This window comes from Lepisma saccharinum, chromosome 11 (genome assembly GCF_977018435.1).
Source record: "Lepisma saccharinum chromosome 11, izLepSacc3.1, whole genome shotgun sequence".
NCBI classification, from domain to species: domain Eukaryota; kingdom Metazoa; phylum Arthropoda; class Insecta; order Zygentoma; family Lepismatidae; genus Lepisma; species Lepisma saccharinum.
Window position 1 is genome coordinate 82,124,401 of NC_139239.1, and position 27,755 is coordinate 82,152,155.

The 27,755-nt window shown below is 37.6% G+C and overlaps 1 protein-coding gene across 1 annotated transcript in view; it reads left to right on the forward strand.

Annotated features, from left to right (window-relative positions):
* Window positions 1–27,755, forward strand: part of LOC145995335 (uncharacterized) — a 72,270-nt gene that overhangs the window by 40,795 nt on the left and 3,720 nt on the right. The window contains exons 5-10 of the mRNA XM_083131943.1: window positions 39–223; window positions 3,797–3,838; window positions 8,257–8,407; window positions 8,816–8,895; window positions 9,512–9,542; window positions 27,040–27,168. Of these exons, the coding sequence (XP_082988069.1) occupies window positions 39–223; window positions 3,797–3,838; window positions 8,257–8,407; window positions 8,816–8,895; window positions 9,512–9,542; window positions 27,040–27,164 (614 nt within the window). The 3' untranslated portion in view covers window positions 27,165–27,168. The remainder of the gene's footprint in view (window positions 1–38; window positions 224–3,796; window positions 3,839–8,256; window positions 8,408–8,815; window positions 8,896–9,511; window positions 9,543–27,039; window positions 27,169–27,755) is intronic.

The window sequence follows — 27,755 nt, forward strand, 5'->3', positions numbered from 1 at the left end:
AATACATTAATTACATATTACTTGCTTAAAATATCAAGAGAGAAGCCAAAAACAGAGAGAAAATGCCGAATACGTGGAAGAACTTGAGTACACAGAGACAGAATACGAACATATCGAAGGAGGAGAAGAACCAGAGACGGAAAATGAAGAGCAGAGTGAAAGGAGAAGAAGACAAGCTATGCCCGAAACCACAACCGAAAGACGTTCACGTAGGAGGAACGATGTAAGAAAATATATTTTTAAATATCAATATTAATTATCACACCCGTTATATACAGGGAGGGTCAAAAATATGTTACCACTTTATGGAAATTTGAAGGGAGGATGAGTTTATATGCCTTGCAAGTTGGAAACATGTAATATGGAAACTGTAGTTGATATGTAATTGATATGTGTTATTTGCTGTCATCACAGGTTTGAAAGTGTAGGTTTCAGGTATAACCATAACCAAGACATATCCATTTCAGTGGTAACATATTTTTGGCCTTCCCTGTATAAATATATATATATATATATATATATATATATAATGAAACTTTGAAACTTCATATTTATAATTTAATTGTTTTAGTAGAATACTGAATTTAGCACATCCTGTAACATTTGGAGTACATTTATGAATGCCTATAATATGTAATAAGTGTCAATTTGTTCTTGAAATATTATTTTTAGGCAAGAGTACAATCAATGAGGATCACATATCAACTGTGTTCCTTTAGCCAGTGCAGTCTCGGCACACAAAATTATACAAGTGGAAATCTGCCATCTTTCTTTAGTTTCTACACTTTGCCACCCGAAGATTTATTTTAAGGGAAGTGGGAAGGGGAGTATGATCCCGGCGTACCACCGCTTTGCAGGTTTACCAAATACCCTTGAATATTGAGAAGTAGCAGCTGGCATATTTCTCAGCATCAGTTCTCTATCTACCTGTGTTGGCAAGTAGATCTCTCAATATACTTACATCCTACAATAGGTTTACTCCAACTTGGTTAATGGGGGCAACGCTATATTCCATTTTCATAGACCATTTGGAATAGTTCAATTATCAATCTGTTCAGAATCAAGTATCACGCATCTCCTTCGACCAAATTTAAACTCAATTCTGCTCCGACATGTACGTGTGGTGCTGTGCTTGCGGTTTACTGTGTGACATACTGTATAATAATAATATGTCTTTATGGTTAGCCAATAACGACAGATAGGCGACGTAAAGAAATCACTTACATGTAGAATAACATTATGTTGAATACAATATCTTTGGAGTGATGAGTAGCAGCAAAATGAAAATATAGATATTATTTACATTAAACGGTGTTTTCACCTAACAGAAAATTCAATCTAGAAATCTGAAATGCAGTCCCTAGCAAAAGATTAAGACCACCAACGTTTTTCATATAAATGAATCCTGACCGAAAGTTTTTGGTACAAATATGGAGTGAAATTGTTTGGAAGTAATATAGTGTGTGAGGCGTATATTGCCGAAAAAATATTGGTATACGTCTTGTAGTTCTTGAGATACGAAAGTGAAAAATCAAATTTCTTAACAGAAAAATCCAGCATTTTGAAGTACAGATGAACGACGGACGTCGTTATGACCGTACTGAATTTTTTCCAGTATTGTTGAACATGAACGAAGGTTTTTGGTGCAAAAAAAGAAAATCCAACAAAATTTTCTCGTGTTTTATATATTTTTTCTACAATTCGCAAAATAAAAAAAATAATAAAAATACAGCGAAAACTGAGAGGTCTTCAGATAACAATATCTTCCTCAGCGACTGCGCTGGAGTAAACAAATTTTGTCAGTCATTAGTTGAAATTTGTGTCAATAGATGGTGCAGAAAGACATGTCTCGAGTAGCAGCATTGTGCAAGTCCAAACCTGTTTTCGTTACGATTGATAATAAACAGGCTGTTTGAATCACAAGCTACGTGATAATGGGGGAAAAAATCTGTGCCCGTGGCCGTGAAATGGCAAATAATTGATATGTACAGATGCAATAGGTCTCATAGAGAAATTGCAGTTGCATTGAATGTGAGTAAAACCTGCGTGGCGAACACAATAAACAAATTCAAGCAGCAAGGTACAGTGGTTGATAAACCACGCTGCGGCCGCCTCAGGGTAACGTGTGTACGCGAGGACCGGATTATGGCGAGAGTGGCAAAGAATAACCGTAAAGCCCATCTTCCAGCGATAATGAGGGAATTTGAAGATTCCACTAATAAAAAGGTCTCGAAGATGACCATTACGCGTAGTCTGGGGGAATGTGGACTTGCGTCTTACGCTCCTCTCAAAAAGCCATTGCTCAACAATGTACATAAGAGAAATCGTGTGAAGTTGTGCAAAAATAAAAGAAGCTGGTCCATGGAACATTGGGATAAGGTCCTTTTCAGTGATGAATCGAGATTCGTGCTGTACAGCTTCCGAAAAGTGAGAGTTCGGAGGACAGAAACCGAGAGACTTCTCCACGAATGTCTCGTGCAAGCTTTTCAGGGTAAGGGTCAATCAGTCATGATCTGGGGATGCAAGTCTGCTTCAGAGATCGGGATTTTGAGATTCATTCCTGGCTCCATGGATTCACGAGAATACATCGAAACAATAAAAGATAACATGCTCCCGTCCGCCTAGAAGCTCCACAACGGGTACTTTGTCTTCCAGCAGGACAACGTGACTTGACACAAGTCAGCAGCAACAACGGCTTGGATTCAAGCGAGGGAAATCCCATTGTTGCCTTGGCCAGCACGAAGTCCGGACCTGAATACTATTGAAAACCTATGAAATACCATTGGTCTTCGTGTAGCCAGACGCCAGCCAAGGAATGTCCAGGAACTTCGTGAACAGATCTCCGAAGTATGGAATGAATTTGAATTAAAATATTATGTGCGTCAGCACTGAGGCTATTTTGCACCCGTCACATTATACGGGGTCCAACCCATTACCATAACTAAAATAGCATAATTGCTGTGTCATGTTACTAAAATATTAAAATATTCTGACTTTCGTTAAAAGCTGAGGCTGTAAAGGTGCACTCAGCACACACAAGGACAAAAAAACAGGACAACACACACAACAAAATTATACTGACCGTCTGCAAAATGCAATCCAGGGTGTAGTTCGTTGAAGTGAGGTTGACAATTGCGTGTACTACGTGCAAGGCCCCCCTTACACCCCGAAGTATGGAATGAGATTACGCCCCAAGATTGCCAGAAATTGGTCCGCAGCATGAGAAAACGTGTGCAAATGTGCTTGAAACTTGAAGATGGACCTATTGACTATTAAAATTTCACACTTCGTTTATCTAATTTCAGAAGAAATGTTTGTTTCCAAGTATATTTTGAAAGTTCAGATTTAATGATTTTACAAATTCTACCTTTAGTTGCATCTATTAGTTATAAGTACATTAATATGCCCTTACACTTTCTTGATCTTGATGTACCTTTCAATAATATTACATAATAATTCCAATTTTGTATTAAAGTGTTTATTCCATGAAAAGCACTCGCATATGTACTTTCTCTGTTTGTCTGAAAAACACATGACAAGGTGGTCTTAAATTTTTGGTATGGATTGAATGTATTGTACGTACTTGTAGGTATAATTAACAATACACGTTGATGATTTCGTACAGAACAAATACAAGAATCGCATTTACGTAATAAGTATTGTTCATCTAAGTAGTATTTGAATTATTTCTAGTTTTAATTTTACATATTGAAATATTTACTATTTGATTTTTCATCGTTGCCTAGAGCTTAGAGTAACAGATACTGGAGCTAATGTATTTCTTTTTATTTTTCAGCTTCAATGTGTTGAGAAGTGTATTCTTGAAAAGAATAATGTGGTAAGAAAAACGTTTCACTTTTCTCTCTATAGAGGGTGACTTGTAATTAGGTGTATTCCCTGAAAGGGGTTAAAGTATAGACAATTTGCAATAAATTTGACCATATGATACCCCGTCCGAAAATTAGTCGTTTTCGAGATAATCGAATTTCTTTTGTTTCTTTAAAAAATGACAATTTTCCACATAAAAAGATGAATTGAGAAAAAACTGCTCATTGTATGGAACTTATTTCAGCATTTTCTGATAGCTAACAAATAAGTGGTTCGTTGAAAAAAACAGTTTTTTCCCAAATAACAATCACATGTAAGTACCGGGTGGGTCTAAACTTACAAGTGATGATAAAAAATGCACTCTTAGTTTACCTGGCAACTTATTAACAACAAAAATGGTATGACACAAAGCGTACAAAATACTTTAATTACTTCCTTGTGTCATCTGCTATCCAACAAGGTACAAATGTTGCTAACATTCACATTTGTGTACAAGAAATAATACTTCATTCATCTTCATGTGAATGGAATCAATGAACAAAACAATTAAAGAACATTACATGTCTTGCACCTTCGTTACGAATGCAGGCACGCAGGTTTTTACGGACATTTGGTCTCATAACTCGTGATGTGATGGTGTCTTTGATGTGTTGACCTGCTGTTAAGATCCTCTCCCTGAGTTCTTCTTGCGAGTTTACCGGTGTCTTGTAAACTAATTCTTTCATGTGGCTCCAAATGTAGAAGTCGTAAATCGTGAAATCGGGGGATCGAACCGGCCAGGGAATCGGGCCACCTCGGCCAATCCATTGCTTTGGGTAATTTTCAACCAGACACTGTCGCACGCCCAGGCAGAAGTATGGATGGGTGTCATCAACAATCATTTGATCGAGCCATTTTTCCTTCCCAAAATCTTAAATGACATCACTTATGAACATTTTTTGAGGAACGGGATGGCAATGTTGTTGGAGGATGTGCCTCTAGCTACAAGACGTGACATGATTTATCAGCATGATGACTGCCCAGCTCAATCCCCCGATTGATTTGACGCCTTGCGACTTCTACATTTGGAGCCACATGAAAGAATTAGTTTACAAGACACCGGTAAACTCGCAAGAAGAACTCAGGGAGAGGATCTTAAGAGCTGGTCACCACATCAACGACACCATCACATCACGAGTTACGAGACCAAATGTCCGTAAAAACCTGCGTGCTTGCATTCGTAACGGAGGTGCAAGACGTGTAATGTTCTTTAATTGTTTTGTTCATTGATTCCATTCACATGAAGATGAATGAAGTATTATTTCTTGTACACAAATGTGAATGTTAGCAACATTTGTACCTTGTTGGATAGCAGATGACACAAGGAAGTAATTAAAGTATTTTGTACGCTTTGTGTCATACCATTTTTGTTGTTAATAAGTTGCCAGGTAAACTAAGAATGCATTTTTTATCATCACTTGTAAGTTTAGACCCACCCGGTACTTACATGTGATTGTTATTTGGGAAAACGGTTTTTTTCAACGAACCACTTATTTGTTAGCTATCAGAAAATGCTGAAATATGTTCAATACAATGAGCAGTTTTTTTCTCAATTCATCTTTTTATGTGGAAAATTGTCATGTTTTAAAGAAACAAAAGAAATTCGATTATCTCGAAAACTACTAATTTTCGGACGGGGTATCATATGGTCAAATTTATTGCAAATTGTCTATACTTTAACCCCTTTCAGGGAATACATCTAATTACCAGTCACCCTGTAGGCTATATAAAAATGGATTTATGTATGTGTGTATATATGTTTGTTCCGGCATAACTCTCGAACGCCTAGAGCGATTTCAACCAAACTTGGAACACCTATCACTTGCAATCTCGAAAGAAATACTGTGGAAGTAAGATATCTCTGGCACCACTAGGGGTGGGGGTGGGAATGGGTGACATGTAAAAATAATCGAAAACGACCGATATTAGTGTGGAATCCATAGTTTTTGGTGTCGCTAAGATGAATAATGACACTCCCAATGCCTTTTAATTTATTTATTCTTGCTCCTTGAGGTGGAACTAAAAATGTTGTTCATAAATTTTTGTTAGATTTATATTATAGTGAATTTGTAAAATATATTACTTGATAATTTGTATACTGTACTTATTCTTATAAATACCTGTAAATGAAAATAGTTACATTTTACGCTGTAGTTAGAATTCATTAAACACCCGGACAACGCCGGGTAATCAGATAGTTCTTAATATGATAATAATCGTCAAGTATATGGCATTCATAACGTGGACAAACACTTGGCATCCAATTTTTCTCCTGCTAATCTGAGACAGTCAAAGATGTTTCCACTATAACCATGCTTCTTTTAATTGGAAGAATTCTTGGTATATTAATAATAGGTTAACTAGCGTAATTCAATAAAATTAAAATATTTATTAAATAAATGCCACAAATTAATAACAGAAAATTTATTATAGTGACAATTTGCTGGAAGTTATGAACTAAAATTTTGTGTCTTAATTTTAATTTTGATACAGGGTCATTGTTATTTATCATATTAAATAAGTTCGTAACTTTAGAAAAAAACAAGAAGGAGAGAGTGCAACGTGAATTTAATCACTATAGAAAGGTATTTGTGTTTTGTTCGTTGAACCTTTAAACTCTGCTAAAAAATTTAAAGTTATTCTTGAACATGTAGATGTACAGGATGATTTAAAAGGCCCTTAACACCTCTTATAGAATGTAAATGAGTTAAGCTGGGTACAAATGGTCATGATAGAAACAGGTTAGGCCTAGGGGGAACCATATTGGTGTGTTCCAAGCGGACGTCCACCATACTGAATTCAGCTCAAACCTTTTAAATGGGAGAGGGGTGATGTGACATATCAAATCAGGCTAGAATGTCACGAGAAATGCAATGGTGAAGATTTTTTCGACGTATCTTTACTCAGAAGAAGTAATGACTGCATGATTGTAACAAATGACTAATTTTCCAGGTGTGACAAAACAGTGCCAGAATGCTCCTAACACGTCGGTTGAAGTTATGGGACGTCCTGATCGTCGCCTGTCGTTGACTGATCCTGTCTCTCGGAACTTTTGGAGTAATTGGGGGTGTTGGCACGTGAACTTCTCTCCTTAGACGTACGATCTCAATGTGTTCCTCCTTCACTATTACATTTCTCGTGAAATTGTAGCTTGATTTCATATGTATATCACATCACCGCCTTCCCATTTAAAAAAATTGAGTTGAATTCAATATGGAGGCCTCCAATATGGTGGACGGTCGCTTGGAACACACCAATATGTCTCCTCCTAGGCCTCTCCTGTTTCTATCATGACCAATTGTACCAATCCTAACTTCTTTACATTTTATAGGGGTTGTCAAGGGGCATTTGAATCACTCTGTACTGTGCTTGTGCATGAAGTCAATAAATGCAATGATAGACGAGCACTTTGTCAGAGGCAATTGGAACTGTCCTTTTGGAATTATTAAATCCATATTTGAATAAATATTTATCAATAGCTATTAGTGCATGTTAATCTGCCCACTAGTTTTTGCACAATGAAAAATAACTTATTAGGTTCTTGCTTTTTTAGTTAAAATACCAATATCTTTAGTTCATTTGTGATTACCAAGGGCTCAAGTCTACAGACGTCCAAGCGCGTGCAATTTCTGCTGATAATGGAGGATATACGATTCAGTCAGTTCCTGCACCACTTTCTACAATTCTTCTTGGTGTATTGGCATTAATAATATCTATTATAATAATGGGAAAGTCATGCAGCTCATACACACACACACAGATATATATTTAAATATACTTACATACATACATACATATAGGTATATATATACATATATACATATATATATATACACATGTGTATATAAACACACACACACACACATACACGTATGTACACAGAGAGAGAGAGAGAGAGAGAGAGAGAGAGAGAGAGAGAGAGAGAGAGAGAGATATGCATCCAGAGTTGTATTAGAATAACTTTATCTGTAGTGTGAGAGAGGAGAACGAATATAATGCTGGTGTTAATGTGCCCACAAGCGATCTGCATTGATTATGGTATTTACCCTTATAAATGTAAGGATAAACACATCAACGGAGTTCTTACAAAGCGCATTTTCAAGTAAGTGGTGGTCAATTTTCGATCTCGCCACCGAAATTTCTAGGTTCGAGGTATAGGTTTATCTGTAATTGTCTCGTGATCATTTTCATCTATTTATGAATCATTTATTTTCACTCATGGTTATCGTTACTATTAACAAAGAGTGGCAGAAAGCGACGGTAAATAACAAAAATATGCATATAAATATTTCTTAATGAGGGGATGATAAATTGATGTTTTATTAAGTAGGTGTCCACATGAAAAAGTCATTAGGACTGTGTACCAATTAAGAACTTTCTGTCTTTCAGTTGGATGCCGATGGAATTCCTGTCAAGGCGATCTATATTCGCTTCAAATCTCAAACGTACAACGGAATTGGATGGGAAGAAATTATATCCAAGGAAACAGATAGATGCTTGAAGCCGCTTGAGAGACGCATTGAAAGCATTAGAAATGAAGGTAAGATACATTTAGTGCTCTACATCCTCCATGATTGATTTGTAAACTTAGCTATGTTACAAAAATTATGAACTAAAGTGATGTCATTATTCAGAAATTTTCTTGAACAAATTTCTGTAAATTTGTATGCAAAGACTTGAAACTTGCTTTCAGAGTGTGGAAACTAATCTTCGATTTTAATAAATAGTAAATAAACCACTTTCCCAAGATAACAGCTTAGAAATAAAGAGTGAAAAATTGTGGACTTCAAAACCAGAATAATATCATCGTCCCTAACTGTTCTGTTAAAAAGATATGAAGACATATATAGAGAAAATCTGAATTTATGTTCTGAGTCAGCATAAAAAGGAATCCAGCAAAACTATTAATTTAACAAAAGTCAGAACTGACCAGAATTTTTCTTGCCAGGTCAAACAGAGAAAGGAAAGCTGAGACAATGTAATTTGGCCAGGCACCTTGAGAGATTTGTAGATGCTAGGCTGCAGAGCGTGAGTACTTACTTTTGATGTTAATGTATTCTTATTAAAATAATTAGGAACTAAAATGTTGGAAATTAGATACAAATATTTACCATTGACTTTCTTGAAAACTAATAAAATTAAGATCTCTATACAAACAAGATAATACGCACAAAACAGAACTAAATGTTACATCATTTTTGAATTTTAGTTGTTTTAAGGAATAGCAATACTAACTATTAGTTTGTTGTAGATGTATATTATATCATGACATCTTTGTTTCTATTGAAAAACGACAAAATTAATAAAATTCAAATGAAATTTTACAATAATATTAAATGTGATTTATATTTTGAATATATGACTGAAATGAGTAAGAGAGAAAGGGAAGAGATGGAGAGATAGAGAGAGACAGACAGAGAGAGAGAGAGACAGACAGAAAGAGAAAAAGAGAGATTCTTATTTCTATCTAGCAGTTAACTTAGAAATCTGTAATTATGACAACGATTTTCAAGCAAAAGAAAACTTTTTAAATCGCTAACTATAGTTATCCTAGAATTAAGGTAATATAGTATAGTGTTTGGTATATATAGCAATGTGAAAACAAGAAATATTATTAAAATGGAACTCGAATTTTTCATTACAGAAATGTCCAAATCAACAAAAACTTAGCCCAGGTTTGTAACTCAATATTTTAAAGATACGTAACATGTAAGTACAGAGAACATTTCACATTCATTTTAACACATAAATTATCTTGTTGTTATAGGGTGTTTCATAAAGTGCGCAGTTTTTGAAAATGCAATAACTCAGCCAAAATTGCATGAAAGTTGACATTTTGTTTTTTTATTATTTTACACATTCATTACGATTTAATAATTTAAAATTGAAAAGTGTCCGGCATATGCCCGTATGCGATTTAAGAGTGAAAAATGATGTATGGCATATGTCCACCTCCGTTTCGTAAGCAGGCAGTAACTCGATGTGTGAAGTTCACCATGACTCTTGTGCAGGCGTCTCTGTCGATTGAACCAATTATCCGTTGGATTTCCCTCTTTAATTCGGGGATTGTTTGAGGTTTGTACACTTGTGACTTCAAATAACTCCATAAAAGGAAATCACATGGGATGAGGTCACAAGACCTCGGAGGTCACTCCTGGTCACCACGAAGCGAGATCACGCGGCCCGGAAACTTTTCTTGCAGTAAGGTTATTGTCTCGTTGGATGTGTGACAGGTAGCCCCGTCCTGCTGAAACCACATACTCACGGTATCCAGTTCATCCAGAGCAGGCCACACAAAATTTCGTATCATGTCCCGATAACGAGGACCGTTTACCGTAACTGCATTTTCGTTCCCATCTTCAAAAACTAAGGGGCCAATCACACCTCCTGACCAAAATCTTAAACAATCCCCGAATTGAAGATGGAAATCCAACGGGTAATTGGTTCAATCGACAGAGACGTCTGCACAAGAGGCATGGTGAACTTCACAGATCGAGTTACTGCCTGCTTACAAAACGGAGGTGGACATATGCCAGACATCATTTTTCACTTTTAAATCACATATTGGCATATGCCGGACACTTTTAACTTTTAAATTATTAAATCGTAGTGAATGTGTAAAATAATAAAAAACAAAATGTCAACTTTCCTGCAATTTTGACTGAGTTATTGCATTTTCAAAAACTGCGCACTTTATGAAACACCCTTATAACATCGTTACTAATAGCCTATTTATAAGTGTATGTATATATGTCTCTAAATGGTGTTTTCACGAACAATGAACATAATTGCATGTATATAGAATAGGCTATCTCCTGAGAGAATCGTTACATCTTAATAAGTGGTGGAGATTTCCGAAGCACTAACTTTTTGTCATGTTCTCACGAAATTTACATAAACGTCTGTCGTGTTCAGTACTCATAAAAGTACGATTACGTTCAATTTTCATTTGCCTAGTGACTAAGAACATAAATAGGGATAAAAATTTTCTCAATCACTGTTGGAAAGATTTGTGGTATTTTATATCTTCTCGTGTCGTACTTTCCTCGCTTGTAAAGCGGCTGCTACTCCACAATTTGCAATTTCATTTATATATAATTAATTACCTGCACAATTTATTATATCGATAACAGTAAAATATTGAAGATATAGAAAATAAAATTTACGTAACTCTCTCCGGGCACTTTGTGTCATCTCTGACCTTTCGAGCAAATACTGCCAGTTTGTATCACATGGATTACAAAGACAAACTCTACAACAAGATATTTCATTCTCTTAAACCTCCGAACACGCGAGGTTGTGCTCCGACGTGGCAAAAGCGTGAACTTATGCCACCCTTCTAATTTCATGACTGTGTGTTTAGTTTAGAATGTCCGTGGGGCAAAGAACAGTGATACAAAACTTCCTCACAGTATATAAATATTTGGATGGGGCTGAATTGTCACAGAGGGCTCATTCCATGTCAAATCAACAAGGTTCTCAACCTTACATTTTTTAAAATTTTTTGATATTTGACATAGTCTACTGAAAGGGCCACCTGAGGTAGGAATCTATGCAAAATTGCAGATCCATATATTTTGTAATTCCGACATCACAGGGTTGAAAATGTGGGATTTCGACCAATTTTTTCAACACAAAATTTCAGGTATGTTTGGTACTCTTAGTCAACTGTCATTAACATTAAAGTTTATTGATAGGGGTTATTAACACATGTTCAAGCAAGTGTCATATGGCCATATGCATAGATATATTGTGAGGGGTTAAAATTTTCAGTTCCCCCCAAAATATTAGTACTCACCCTAATTTTGACGGGACAAATTATGTGCATTTAAACGCAGTTTATATTCGCCTCTCCTCCTTTGTAGAATTTCGCCTCACACGGCATAACTGGAACAAAGTTATGCAAAAATTACTTCTTAGACGTTCAACAGTACTGGAATATGTGGATTTCCAAAATCCCCCCTACCTTTCACCTGCTTAATTTTTAAGGCACGAAGTGTCGTAACAGAACAGCGATAAATAAAAATGTTCAGCGAAAAATGCAGGCTCGAGCAGGACTCGAACTGGGTCTCTGGCATGCCGTGCCATTGCTCTATTGCATTTTTTGCTGAAAATTTCTACATCTCCTGTGTGTGCCTAATCTACAAGAACAGTGATGTTCTATATTAGTTGCATATATTCCCCGGACATTCTACAATTTCAAATACCATTCTGTTCTAACATCATTTTAGAAAGATCGTATCTACAAGGGTATATTTTCCTTTTCCCATTTCTGTTTTTGATACCTACAATTGATTTCTGCCACTCTTAGCTAGTTGTGACGGATAATTAGGATGAATTATGATTTGGAGAATGTGAAGAAGGGACACTTACAACAAAGGGACACCCGTGTCGAACTCCAGTCCAGCACAGTTGTTATGGATGTCGTCAACGTGGCAGGTTACCGAAGAGGCTATAGGGTCCATTTTGTGTGGTATTTTTTTTTCTTTCTGGGAGGGCACTTAATGTACCTTAACACCAGCTCAAATTATCCATTTTCGATCATCTATAAGAACGAAGTCAATGTAAATAAAATCTGAGAAACAGGTCCCTGTCCATTTGATAATTAAGGCCTTATTTTGTCTTAATTAATTAATTAGTTAATTATTCCAGATTTAATATCCATGGGAAATTTCTATCCTTACTACAAGACTATCTGAGTGCACGAGAGCAGCGTGTTATCCTTCCTGGCACCTCTTCCAGCTTTCTTCCTGTTTTGTCTGGAGTTCCCCAAGGGAGCGTCTTAGGTCCACTTTTGTTTCTTCTTTACATGGATGATCTCCCCGACAGACTGTCCTCTCTCCCTATAAATATACTTCTGTTTGCCGATGACTGTAAACTCTTCACAGATATCTCATCAGAACACGATGCTTTAATCTTACAGCAAGCTCTTACAGAACTACTTGTGTGGTGTCGCCAGTGGAAACTTCAATTGAATCCTAAGAAATGCTCCTGCCTCACCATTTCCCTAAGAAGAAACAAACTCGATTCTGCTTACTATCTTGAAAACAATCCCATCAAAAAAAATTCCTCTCAAAATGATCTCGGAGTTATCATCGACTAAAAACTAAACTTTAATGAGCACATTACGAACACTACTACAGTAAAAGAGCAATGCGTCTTCTCGGTCTTCTGTACAGGTTCACTGAAATCCAAAACCAATCATCAATCAGCATATTTTACAAATCCCTTATCTCCCCCATTCTTGAATACTGCTCTCCTATCTGGACCATGGCTTCAAAAACAAATCTTTCCCGGATTGATTCTGTCCTCAACTTTTTCCTCGCCATTGCTCGCCACAGAATACCTTCTCTGAGGCACCTTCTCAAACAGACATTATGTCTGTCTTCAATATCCAACAACCACACACTCGTCGCGAATTAGCAGACATGAAATTCTTGCACAAAATCATGAATGGTAAAATTAAATCCGAATTTCTGCTCAACAAATTTCATCTACGCGTCCCCACACGGCCAACCGCAATGTTAAGCTCTTCCACAATCCCACCACAAGTCTCTCCCTTCTACAGCGGTCTCTTTTCTACAGGCTTCCACACTCATATAATAACCTGCCTCCAAATGTGGACATATTCTTGCCAGAACAAAGTTTTAGAAAATTGTTAACGATATATGTTTAATTTTGATTTGTTTTCAGTGCCATCTTGTACTCTATTTTGTTGTTGTTGTTATTGTTATTTTCCTGCTGTTACTGTTTCAGTGTAAAATGGTCATTCAGTACTGTATCTGAAACTTTAGGTAAAATAAAAAATAAATAAATAAAAAAATATATATTGATCATAGTCAGATCAAACTATGAAAAAAATGGAGCTAACCTTGAAAAAATTGTAACAGAAGCAAACCCTTCGTAGTTGGTCTCAATAATATGTGCTACAATGTATATCCAAAATCCGCAATAATCCATCTACGGGAAATTACTTAAAATTTACTTTAATTATTCCAACAAGTGAATGTGACACATGTTTCTAGGCTACTTTTCCATGGTAAAGACAAATCTCCTGTGATAGTTGAACTTTTATTTTTATTTTCCAAAATGACAAAAAAAAAGAAATGAAGTAAATGAGGAACAAAGAATTGTGATGTAAGGTCTGAAATATGAACACTCATTCATCAATATCGGAGTCTTCTGAATCAACCTCATATTGGTCACACTGTTAAGCCTAGCTTCCATGTTAATAAAACATTAAAATACTGACCAAGGCAGAATTTATTGTATAGAAAATATATACACTAGAAAGGTAACGTTTCTAGTGTGAATATTCGTCTGAAGAAGACCCTGTTAGAAAGTGGAAACGTTACATTTTTAGTGTGTATATTTTCTATACAATAAATTCTGCCTTGGTCAGTATTTTAATGTTTTATTTTTACTCATATTGGTCGTGTACGAAGTTAACACAGCTAGATTCCTGGCACTGTCCAGAAGCATCTGTACGTGGTAGACAATTTTTTCTGCAGCTACATTGCATTGTTCCACATTCCTTTGTACACTTGCAACGGATAATAGTTTGGAAAATACTATTGTTCCGCACAAACCATCCCCAAGAGCATGCATCAACCATTTCTTGCTTTCCTATCCACTCCAATATTTGGTAGTAGCATCGGAATGAATGGTACTTCACTGCTGATGCAGTAGGTGGCAGCCTCTCTGGTTTAAAAAAGCAATTTGATGACGCTACCTTTTCCTTGAAGATGCAATGACGTAGCACATGTAATGGTTCATCTTTCTTGCTTCCATTAAGTAAGAACATGGATTTCTTGCCAGCTTCTTCAATTTCGTCCTTAGACTTGTTCTCTGAGCAGAAGATCTCTGCTAGTAGTTTTAGGTCATTACTAGTAAGAAGTTTTTTAAATGCAGTGGTGTCGCCAATTCCATGAATGTGTGATGTCGTGTCGCAGCCTGTATGCAGGAAAAGCAAATACTTGTACATATCAACTCCTAGAATATTTCTTATAGCATGGATGTCATATGTCGAAAATGACTTGGATACTTGAATATTACTTCTAAAATGTAAGGAAAAAACACTGTTCGAGGAATGGTACAAAAGCAGAATGAGCAAGTCAGTATCTTCTCCCAAGACAAATGTATAGACGATGAAACACCTTCCAGCACAATGTCAACATCAGCATCGTCATTAACATAAATAATATGGCATCCTTGTCTACTGAGGTGCTCACCAATGAGATGTATTATCCTGGTCTTGTCCACAGCATTCTGCAGAAATTGTTCTTTCTTGCCAATAAAAGGAGTGTCTGGAGAGAATTCACTGTGGGTGATAGTTTTGAGTTCATACCTCGTCTTCTATGGGCGCAATCTTTGATGGATGGGGTATTCACACTGTATCCATAAAAAACAACTGTGACTGAGCCATACATTTTTACTGTAATGTCTGCATACGATCTTGCGATAGAGTCGTATATGACTCCAGTCTTCCAAGGCATTCGATGAAGTAATGAGCCTCTATCTAAGACATAATTAGTTGGCTCTTGCGATACTTCTGTAGGGTACTTGACATCTGCTCACTCTGTGATCCATCAGTCATGTTCTTAATATGTTTGTTGATGCAATGTGCGAGTTTTGACTTTTCGCCCTTTCTGATAATTGTTGGGGACTCGAAAAGAGATGTTGGATATGCACAAAGTTCATATTGCAATGCGTCTTCAAGGTTGACATCACCATTACTTGCAACAACAATTAGACGTTGAAACAAAAGTAATGGGTCAATGCTTTAATCGTCAGTGTCATCAATTTTCACTCTTGCAATTGAAGCTAGTGTTTTTACTTTATCAGATCTTTTACAGGTGTACGAAAATGAATAGTTTCCAGGAAGTTTAGCAACAATTCCACTGCCAATTTCAATTGCATCATGAACATTAACCTTATCAACATAAAAGGTAACTCCAGTAACTATATTTCTAAGTGATGAATCAGAATTAAATGGTGAGCAATGCTCAAGAAATAACACTATTTTTTTCACATCTGCTCTATCTCGTAATAGTCCTGACTTATGCATTTCCTTGTGCTGGTCACTTGTTGAGTATGATAATCCTACATTGAAATATTAAACTCACAACATGCAGACATTGAGAGAATGTCTGTAAAGCCACTGCCTCTTGTCAAACCACAGTAGTCTTGAGTGTATGCATTAACACTTAATCTATGACAAGGCCACTCCCCGGACCTGACCAAGATCTATCAGTTCTATGCATTACATGTAACCTATTTTGAAATGAAGCAAACACACAGGGTTTCTTCTGTGGAAGTTGCTGCATATCTTGAAGGCAAATGTACCCAGATTTCAGGTAATTTGTGTGACCTGCTGCTGCAAATATGGGTAAACATTCATTAACTGCATCTAAGTGCAATTTCCATGAACCAGTTCGATCTGCTTGAACCAATTTACGCAGCAATGAAACCATTGACTGATACTGTATTCGCATTTTACTGGTCAGTGATGTTTTCTTAAGGTCATCCCTTTTCTCTTTCATAAGCTCTTTTAATTGAAGTAATGGTTCATAACATTCAACATCGTGAATAGATTTTGACTTTTTGAAGAGCTCTTCATGTAAGCCTAAGATGTTTTGTACTAAACCATTACAGCCTTCATTCAAATCACTTTGCTTACCAAATACATTTTCATGTATCAAGGACCTTAATGCAGAATCTACCAACATGTGGCCACGAAATGCTCTTGAGACAGCTTTGCTTCTAATCATGTGACTAACAGCATTTTCCCCATAAACTACTTGCAATACATCTCGAAGACCAGATCCTTCCATCAAAGTTCCAATTGAACCTAGGAGATTCATTAAAGTATGAAAGGAGCCCAATAAAATTACTAAATCTTCTAATTCCGATTTATATCTGCCATCATGAGCAATAATTCTAGCTTTCCAAAATATTGGTTAGTCGAATGTGCCGATAGCAGTTATTTGTTGAGTTTGACACATACCACAAATGTACTTCAAGGTAGATAAAATGCATGTCATATCAGTAGGCTGCAAATCCAGTATTGGGAGTATGGTCAAAGATGATTTTTCTACATCACGGGAGTGGTGAATCACTTTCATTGTTCCAGACCAGTTTGGTGTACTTGTCTTGAAGTGCCATGCCATTAGCCAGAGTAGGTATTTATTTCCATCAGTTATATCATAGGAGTGTAGTACTTCAAATGTCAAGTTGGTTACCAATTTTTTCAATTTTACATATTCTTGAATCTTCACTTTTGCTACATCCTTTATGACTTCATTGGAGATCTTACTTCTTGGAATTATTCTTGGTATTGTCATACTTGGAGTAACTGAAGCGATCATACCCATGACATGGAATGTGTTTTCGCCGCTAAGGGTTCTGACATTATGATCTACATTATCAGCGGCAAAAAGTACAGCTTCTGTACCATTTAGTTCAATTAAATTTCCACATGTTGCAACTGCTGCATTTCTTTCAAACATTGTGACCTCACTGTATGAAGAACAGAAGCCCAAGTGATTGAATGTGTCAATAGAGTATCTAGAACGGAAGTGCGAATTCATTTGAACAGCAACTGCAGCGGTGCTGTTATAGCTCTGGTTCTACAAATACACTGTCCAATTGAAGCAGTTATCATTTCAGCATCATTTGTTGTAAACAGATTTGAACATAGCACTTTCAGGGTAGGAGGAAGGTATTCCAAACATTGTTGTATGTTTATATCCTGTGCTGAGTGATAGCACTCTTTATTGCTCACTGTAGTCTTTATTTCACCGTTGATTAAACGTGCTGTTTCAATTATACGCATCTTCTCAATGTTTTCATCAACGCTGCATTGCCTTCCATAATGATTCCTTAAAATGAAATTAACAGATTCTCTAAGTACAACAATGTCATGCTTTCCTTTCTGTTCACATATAAAGAGAGAATCACCAAAGTGCTGAATCAGTTTTTGTTTCATATATCGCTGTGCATAAGCAGTGTTACTCGAACCTTCTAAAAAAAAAACATTCCATTTTTGAAGTCAGATCACTAACTGTAAACTGTTCATCTTCGTTTTATTCAAGATAAGAACATACTCGAAAGAATGCTTCAGTTACCAACTCATTTTCAGGACTACCAGCGTTCAGTTTCTTGTGTAAGACATCTTTTCTTCTATATTGGAATGGAATACCTTTACCAATACGGAAATTTGTACTACAGGAATGGTGGTACACACAATCTGCTGCATGTAGGTCACTCTGAAAATACTCCAACCGGCCTTTTACATCTAAGGTTCACGTGTCATATCGTTTCTCACATATATATATCTATCATTGTTTTAGGGAACGTATCAGTCCTGACAGTAACAAATTCTGACCGAGAATAATGCTTATTACTAACGTCTATTAATTGTCCACATAGAAAGTAATCAGTTTTACTGTTGAATGTACCATCACTTGATCTGCATTTTCATTTCAAAGTAGAGGGTTTACTATCCACAATAACATTTTTTAAACGTTCAATGTCTTTTTGTTCGTATACCGCTTACGACAAGTAGCGTGTACTTTATCAGCAACACTTGCTGTTACACATTCTCCACGTAGCTTGCTGGCATTATTTATTCCAATGGCACATTTCTCTTGCAAAACCACCAAACCTGCAGAATAGTGCCGGATCTACAAGTCTTGGGCCTCCCCGAAAAATATTACCCAAAGCCTCCTCTACCTACACCCACCCAACTCAATTTTTTTTAAATGGGAAAGGGGTTATGTGATATACAGAAGGTCGTTTCATGTCCATGGTAACAAAGTTAGAGCCCACCTGACCTTAAGAAAAACCATGACGCCACGAGCGGTGGTGCTCCACGTGATACCCCTGTCTTGCAGCAATGGCCCTGTAGCGGAGTTTCCATTGGAGGAGACTGCGTCGAAGAACACATTGGTCCAAAAGATCATATTCCTCCTGACAAGCTTTCCAAATACCCTCAATTGTGCTGGGCCGTCTGCTTCCCAAGGCTCGTTTCAACAACGGAAACCCACAAAAATCCATGGAAGAGGCATCGGGGGATTTCACAGGGATGCCTGTAAAGGGGATTGCATGAATGCCCGTTTCACGTGCCATCCGATCCATGTATGCCTGCGTGGACTTTGCCGTATGACTGGAAGCCTTGTCCTGGTGGATGACAACACGAAATGTGTCGCTGCCATAGAGAGAAGTAATTTCATGTCTGTAAAGTGGCTCCAAAATATTCGTCTGGTAATAGGCTGCATTTATTTTAGCCTTTTTTACCACTCTGCGCGGTGGAAGTTTGCCGTTATGGCAGTAACCACCAACAACCATGAACCCTCGTGGAAAACTTTCAGCACATTCACGTACCCACTCAGATCGACCTCTTGCATCATGTGGACGATAGTAGATGGCCCTTCTTTTACCACATCCCGACAGATACACCCATGATTCATTCAGGGACACCACATACTTCCAGCGGTCCCCTGCCAGTTGTCGTTCGTTGTGCTTTCGACTGTTGGTCTTCCTCTCCTGGACATGTGAGGCACGCAACTTATGAACTTGAGCCTTCTGCTTCCCCACAAGTTGTAAATCTTGGGCTATGATGCGATTTACAGTTGCAGGGAAACATTGCACTGCCTGTGCAATCACTCTTTGCGTTGCAGGGTTTTCACATCGCACCAAGGATCTCACTTTCCGCACAACATCGGAGGAACGCTTGGGCTTATGATATGTCCGAGGCCCACTTTGACTGGTTCCAGCAACAGGTACAGTGCAAGCTTTATGGCGATTCAATACTGCATTGATGCCCTTCTTTGACACATGGAATGCTTTCATGTGGCACTGTTTAATTATCTGGCTATAACTATAACCAACGTCGGAAAGTGCACAGATGTACCCCTCCCAAAATACTGGAATTTTTGGTGCCATATAAACACTCACTCACACACCAACTATCGTTTTTGCAAGTCAACACACAGTACTTTCGTCCTACTGGCTCTGGCTGCTCTCTGCTACGCCTACGTGCTGCTCCTTGGTGATCGAAATCGTTACCATCAACGTGAAACAACCTTCTGTATATAGTAGTACACTGTTATCTCACCTCTGGAAAATGATACATTTGTTACAATCATGCAGTCATATTTTTTTCCTGATTAAAGCTAGGCTGAAGAAACATTCACCCCTGCATCTCTCGTGAAATTCTAGCCTGATTTGATTCTTGTCTGACCAGCATAAAGCGGCTCTAGAGCCCACCCAGCCTCATATCAAATGGTATCGGGGGGGCAAAGGTGGCCGCAGCGTGGTGCTGATTACATTCCTTCCAAGATGGCCGACATGTAAAATATGTGGGCCCCTACCCCCACATTCCATAAATGTGCCTTCATGACATGGTGCTATATGCACAGGGAATTTAACTTTTCTTTTACCTCTATATATTGTTTTCGTTCCTGTACCCCTGAGTAACTAAGTTTGTTTCTTTCATACGTATATACGAACCCTCTATTATATCAATGGCTGAGGGCCCCCTGGAACCGCGTGATATGATACATGATCATAGGCTAGAATTTCGTCAGATGTCATATCCGAAATCAGATTTCATGTACGTAACTTCATTTGGTGAAAAGTTATTGGCAACTGAAAGTGATGTTTACCTGTTACAGAATGTGCTCCACATGTTGTCCATGTTGAGCAATGCACGTGTGTAGACACTTCTCCCAATGTCTGTGGACACTGAGCAAGGTATCTGGTGAAATTTGCTCAAAGGAAGCCATGATACGTTGTTCCAGATTACGAAGATCACGAATTTTCACACCATACACCATAGCCTTAACGTGACCCCAAAGGTAGAAGTCCATTGGCGTTAGGTCTGGTGATCGGGCAGGCCATTCAACGGGCCAACGTCGACCAATCCATGCCCCAGGAAATTGTTCATCCAGGTACTGACGCACCTGTTGAAAAAACCTGGGAAATGTACCATCTTCCGACATCAGCGCTGGCAGTATCTGTTCCTGTAGCATCCCCAGGTATCGTTCCGCATTTAAATTTCCTTGAATGAAAAAGGACCGATTATCCGTGCTCCCCATATACCTGCCCACACCATGATCTTCCCTGCACCGGTCATTCTTTGAGGAATCTGTCCATGCGGGGTTGTCAGGCGACCAATAGCGCATGTTTTGCCTATTCACCTCCCCATTTACGTTGACGTTCGCTTCATCCCATCTGCATAGCGACGTTTGGAGTTATCCGTACTTGCGCGATAGCCCACTCTCAAAACTGCACGCGGCGATCTGGATCGTCCTCGGAGAGGTGTTGCTGCATTTGCACCTTATACGGATGCCACTTGTGCCTCTGTACACTGAACTGTGACTTATGGCACATTGCATTGCTATACGACGTGTGCTTCGCTGCGGTGACGTTGACAAAGGGGCCAACACTGCCGTAGATTGTGCTTCATCCGTGACTGTCCGCGGTCGTCCACTACGCGGTCTGTCCAAGACCGTGCCCGTCTCCTCGAATTTGGTTAATAACTGTGCCATTGCAACATGTGACACAGGGTGACGTTCTGGATGTGACGCAGGTTGAAACCGGCAGCCACTGCAAGGGCACTTCTCCCACCCCACAGTTTGACGATCTGGATGCGTTCCTCAGTTGTTAACGGCATGGTTCAGCAGCTGCAACAAACAGGTAAACATCACTTTCAGTTGCCAATAACTTTTCACAAAATGAAGTTACTTGATATCTCATTTCAGATTTGATATCCTGACGAAATTCTAGTCTATGGTCATGTATCACATGACCCACCTATCATTTTAAATAATAAAGTTGAATTCAAGATGGCGGAACCAAGATGGCGATCGTCCCCGTGACATACTCCACAAGGGACCCCCCTAAGCTTATTATGAATCGCCATCTTGGTTCCGCCATCTTGAATTCAACTTTTTCAAATTCGATGAAAATACATCACATACATCATGATACGGTAAAAAAAAAATATATACAGGTTTTCAGAAAAGGTCACATCCAGCATGCTGTTCAGCGATCCTTCGATTTAGCCTTGTACAACGAAAGAAGCATTGCGAGCGAAGCGATCAAAAAAATTTTCGTGTATTTATATTGCCACAAGGGGCCGCGATCTTTACTCCTTCAAATTTATATTTTTCTTGCTCTTTCAGCACCATAGGCGGAGTTTCGCCCGTCCACTTGGGGGAGGGGGCTAACTGGGGCTAACATTATTCATGTCATTATCATTAAAGAAATCATCACTGTCATGGGCGTAACTTGGAACCTAATTTTGAGGGAGCAGAATCAAACCTCAGGCTTAACTTTGGGGGGAAGAGACTCGAAAAGTTTTCCATCCCATTAAAATATCGTCCGGGATTAATTGCTAAACAACTGTGACATTTACGAAATTACAAACATTACTCTTTATTACTTTGTTCCTCAGGTCCCCTAACTTGAAAATTTTAATATACCCAATTTTTTTTTTTGGGGGGGGGGGGCAAGTGCCCTTCTAGCCCCTACCTAACTACGCCCATGTTCAGCACCCACTTTGTTTCTGGGCTTGTGTCGCACCTTTGTCTTCCCCCGTAGCTAATGCTGTGTCTAACCATCACTCATTCTCATTAGCGTAAAGTAGCAGAAAAGCAACACAAAGAACGAATAGTTACCGGTGTGCTTCTTGTTCAGTAGTCGGTGCTATATTTATATATGTACTATCGTATCACGCCGCAGACGTGAATCGAACCTAGGACCCGGGCATCATAAATAAATAAGCTAATCACGTTATAAAAAGGGTCCCGCTGAAGCATTGAAAAAGAGCTCACCGCGACAGCGTCCTTCAGCGGAGTTGGAAAAACTCCGCTGACATGGCATTAGAGAAATGAAATCAGGAATCAGCGTTCTTCCTCAGAATTGCCGTTGCCAAAGGACGCGATCGAGTCAACCGTCGTAACGGCCGATATTTCGAATTTCATTTAAATAGGTCGCGTGAGAAAATATCAGTCTTAGTTGTCTTCCGTTTTCCGTCAGATGAAGTAGTTACAAAAGAACTCCGTTTCTAGTTGTTTTCAGTTTACGTTGAATCCGGTTATCGCGAGAGAGTTCCACAAGCATCATAAGTTTAGAAAAAAGAGTAAACGAACGATCGAAAGTTAAAGTATCATTTAGACTATCGGTATACGAAACTACAGAGTTTGGAGCCGGGAGTTGCTCCCTCGTCCGTTTTCTTACAGAGTAGGACCACGTCGATCCAAGGACCTGCGGAGAAGAGATCGCCGTAGAACTCCAGGTAACGAACATTCCTAGTCTTTCCTTCCCCTGCCTGTTCAGTCAAAGGTAGTGTTTTTAAATATATGTCCGTGTGTTCTTCTTTACGGGGCTAGTCCCCTTGCAGTTTGTGTGTCGACGTTGCTCTCCAGAGCTACCCCCCTTTCCTTTTACAACGTTCCTCTCGCCTAGCAAGCGAGTGGCTAAAGGCAGTCATAGCCCATCAACGATCTCCCTCTTAGACTTTATATGTGGTGGAGGTGCGGGGCAGGGAGGGAAGGGGGGAGTAAAAGAGTGCAGTCACATCCACAGCTTCATTGACTAAAGTGAAAATCTACTTCAAACTTTCAACAACTCAGCTACATAGATTCTGAATATGAAACATTGGAAAGTTTTTTGTTTTCAAGAATAAAATAAATTATTACATGATAAAAGCAAATGAGAGTGTATGAATTTTATTTCTTCATCTTTATTTAATCTACAAAATAAATTGTTTTTTGATGAAGCATTTCTTGCAAGTTTAAACTTTATCTCTGCTATCTATCAATACCTTATATAACATATAACTAAGAATGATACTTTATCATAACCTTCAGATGTACACAAAATATGACTTGTTTCTAGAAGAGAGAATAACAAACAACAATGTGTAAAATAAAAATAGTTATTTTGCTTGTACACTAAACTTTCCTGTAGGAACAGTTTCACTCCTCAATAGTTTCCACAGCAGAGTAATATAAATACACACACATATTTTTTTTTTTTAAAAATATAATACATTACAAATATATGAAATGAATATTTATGCTACACAAATTTTCTTACAAATATGCAAATTATGAAAAACAAAACCATATTAAAATAGTAAGTGCAAATAATGTGAGGATTATTTTTGAAATGAAATATGAACTTTCAGAAAAGAAGAAAAGCATACTGAAATACTTCATGACAAGTTGTAATTCCAGATTACAAATCAACAAATACCGTGTTGAAAAAAGGGACAAAAGCAAAAGCACACTATATTTGAAATTGTTACTATTATTGGGGCTTATGCTAACACAAACCAACAAATGCACTGATGACAAAATATATTAACTTTATTTCAACATCCATCAGGTTTTTGAAATAGGAAAGGGTACTTTTACACATTGCATATTTAGTAATCAATGAGATTAAACTTTCTAAAATGTTACACAACTTATTTTTACCTAAGAGAAAAGCAAATGCTAGATAATAATATAAAAAATAATACCAATTTAAAAGATAGAAGAAATATAAAAATCAAAGAACACAGTAAAATGAAACAAAGAGCATAGTAAAATAAAAGAATAGAGAATTATAAAAGCAACTTAAGGAAAAACCTCGTTCCTAGTTCATTCACATACACACACACAAATATGGCTAAATTTCAAGACAAAAAAACAAACAAGTATACTATTTAATGCTGACAAATATTTCAACTCGTTCCATGAGCTCTTTAGTACAATTTCTAAGTCTCTAGAAAAATGTAAAAACAACTTGTTTACCATTTAACCCCTTTTTGTATTTCTTCCTATTGTGATTAGTCCATGTAAAGGCATGATCATGAAATAATGTGTAATTTGTTGTCTGTGGAAAGAGAAGAGCAGTCATTTGGATTATATTACCCACCGCAAACTTTCATTCTCTTTTCTGTGGCAAAATGACTTGTAAATTGCCACCTTTGTGTCACGAAACTTTAACCAAATCTTATGAGCAATATAAAAACCAATGAACACAATCATTCACCAAAAAACATGCCTCACTGAAGAAGAAGGCACAAAATATTAGCTTCAGTGTACACACATATGTGTAACATTCACATATCACATGTCAGCTATGTAAAAGTAACATCATTTACACAATCATACGTGACATATACTCTTGATGCTAAGGCCAGCACCTACTATACAAAAATGAGATTCAGCAGTATCCACATTGTTGAAATGGTGTGGAATATCACAGATATAATTGTTACAAATCACTAAGAACTCTTGCAATGTTGAAAATTAATACATATGACTAGTTTTAATTTATAATAAACATAGTTGTGAGATCCTATTTTGTACCTTATAAACAGTGTTTGACACAATGCAAACATTTCGAGTTACAAACACTTTTGCACTGTAAAATCCTGATTGAAAGTGAACAGTCTTTAACAATGTCCATGTGACTGTACATATTAATTGATCACAAATATAGTAACTTAAATTAATAGTTGTCAATTTTGCAAAAGTAAATTTTCCTGCATAATTGAGCAGAGAAAGAAAAGAACAACTATTATTGTGGAATAATAAAAGTAAGTGTTACTAAATGAAGAGAGTCATATCACACTTATTCATTAATCACATTAAAGGCATAATGAATATTACCGATTTTCCCCCTCTTTAAGAAGTTGAGGGAAAGGAGATGAGTTCATCATGCTGTGACCTTTCATATAGAAAAAGATTTAGACACATGGAAATGGTCGTTAACAAAGGACGCAACTTTATACGCTATATATGTATTTATATATGTACTATACATGTACTTTTTCATGTATCCCATGTTTGTTTTAGGAGTGAAAGAACAAAAGCGGATGGATGGTTATGACACCCGCCGCCACCCTGCTTAGCTAATAATCCAGAGTAAAATCCACTTGATACCATAGGAATTTCAACCCGGTGGAGGCACATAGTGGTTCGGATCTCACTTTAAACTGTAGGTCCAGTCCCGATTAGCCTTACTGTGCATAAACTAGACTTAAAACACCAAATCCAATCAATCCATACGACTTTCAAATGGTATAGAAAACTGACAGTTTAAATAATGATCAGCATACGAATTATGTATACCAAAGCGCTAAATCTTGCACCTCCCAAACTTTAAAGTTCGATCCCTCCTTTCTACAAAAATTCTGTGCCAATCTAAGACTTGACATTGATATCCAATATCTGGAAATGACCCCCCTTTCTCGAGAGTTCCCCCCTACAATTCAATGCTCATCTCCCCCAGTAGAATTACCGTGATAATTTAAGACTTAACATTGATGATCAAGAGTTTTATGCTGTCCCCCCAAAATTAATAATCTCCCCACAAGAAATTATTGGTATGTTTATCCTGGTACTTGCCCCCCAGACAAAAATTTGTGGTTGCGCCTGTGCTGAGCACTACCCACTCCCCCCTCCTCCCTTCTACTTACTTAACTTTGTTCAACTTCTGTCCAATATTGAAAATTTTATTCAGTCAAATTTCCTTCACAAAAAAGAGCAAATGAAAAAATTCCTCCCAAACGTTGTGTGGAGGCAACCTGCGTCCGCAAACCCACCCATGGGCACCCCTAGACTGCAGAAAAGCACTAGTAATACGTAAACTAAAATAAGACAATCTAAATAAATTGTTAACACCTTAACACTTCACAAACATGTGAAACTTGGACAGCAGCTATCTGTACACTGAATCACTGTCGCGTCCACTGCCAACGTCAGCGTACAGCTGTGGGTCTAAATGCCGGCAGACGCGCTCTCACTGCCCGCCGCGCTAGCCGTCGATCCACGGACAACTCGACCGTGAAAAGCACTGTCTAAGGCCCCACAACTTCAATATACACTACGCGCATGAATCCTGCAAGCTGCCATTGGAACAACCATTAGGATGTCTCAGAAGTCACGTGTAGTTGTTTACACTCACTTTTTTCGTAGCTGGTCAGAAAATGGGTATCACATTTAAACTTACACCAAACTCCAATTCTTTAAATAGTACAGTCTTATATAGTCTTATTAGAAATGGGTATGCCCATCGAAATAAGAATTAATAAACATTATTATTTCGATCATTGTAGTATACTTCATTTTAGTTCTAGTCATAGGCTCTCAAATGAATATGCTTTTTCAGAGCAGTGCCAGAAGAGAAGGAGAGAAAAGAATAATAACAGAAATCGCGGAAACGGAGACAACAACAATGGAAGAAATACAACCAATCCCAGCGGAAATTCTGGATACGCGACTGGGGCACGGTAAACATGTAAGTGTACTAAAATTGTTTTTAGAAAATGGAAAATATACTGCATAATGTCAAAGTTTCCTTTTCCCTAAATGTAATTTTTAAAAAAATAATTCGGCTTGCTTTTTTATCTTCCAAATAGTTTGGATTCTTCTTCCTATTTTTAAGGGAAGTTGGGAGGAATTACGTTTGTGAGGCCACAACAACTTTTGGGAACAACACTCGTCCTTTGGCATATTTTTAAAAGCTTACTTGCATTTTGAATATTCTCTATAGAATGTTCCAGATATCAATTAAAGAGGCAATTCCGTGAGTATACTAATTTTAGGGAAGAGAAGATTAAATTTTTCTCACTATCATAATCCGAAGTTTCGGGGTTTTTATCAAAATAATACATGACATTTTACAATGAGTTAGAAATGTATTAAAACACATTTCCCTTTGCTTCAATCATCGTGACACAAAGTGTCTTAAATCACAAGTTCCAAAAACATCGCTCGAAGATAACTTTGTTCATAGGCGCATTGTTTGGTCCAGTGAGTGACGAAATAAACCAGCAGAAAGTTGTCATTTTTGTCTCTCTGTTTGCATAGAGGATGTTGTAGTGT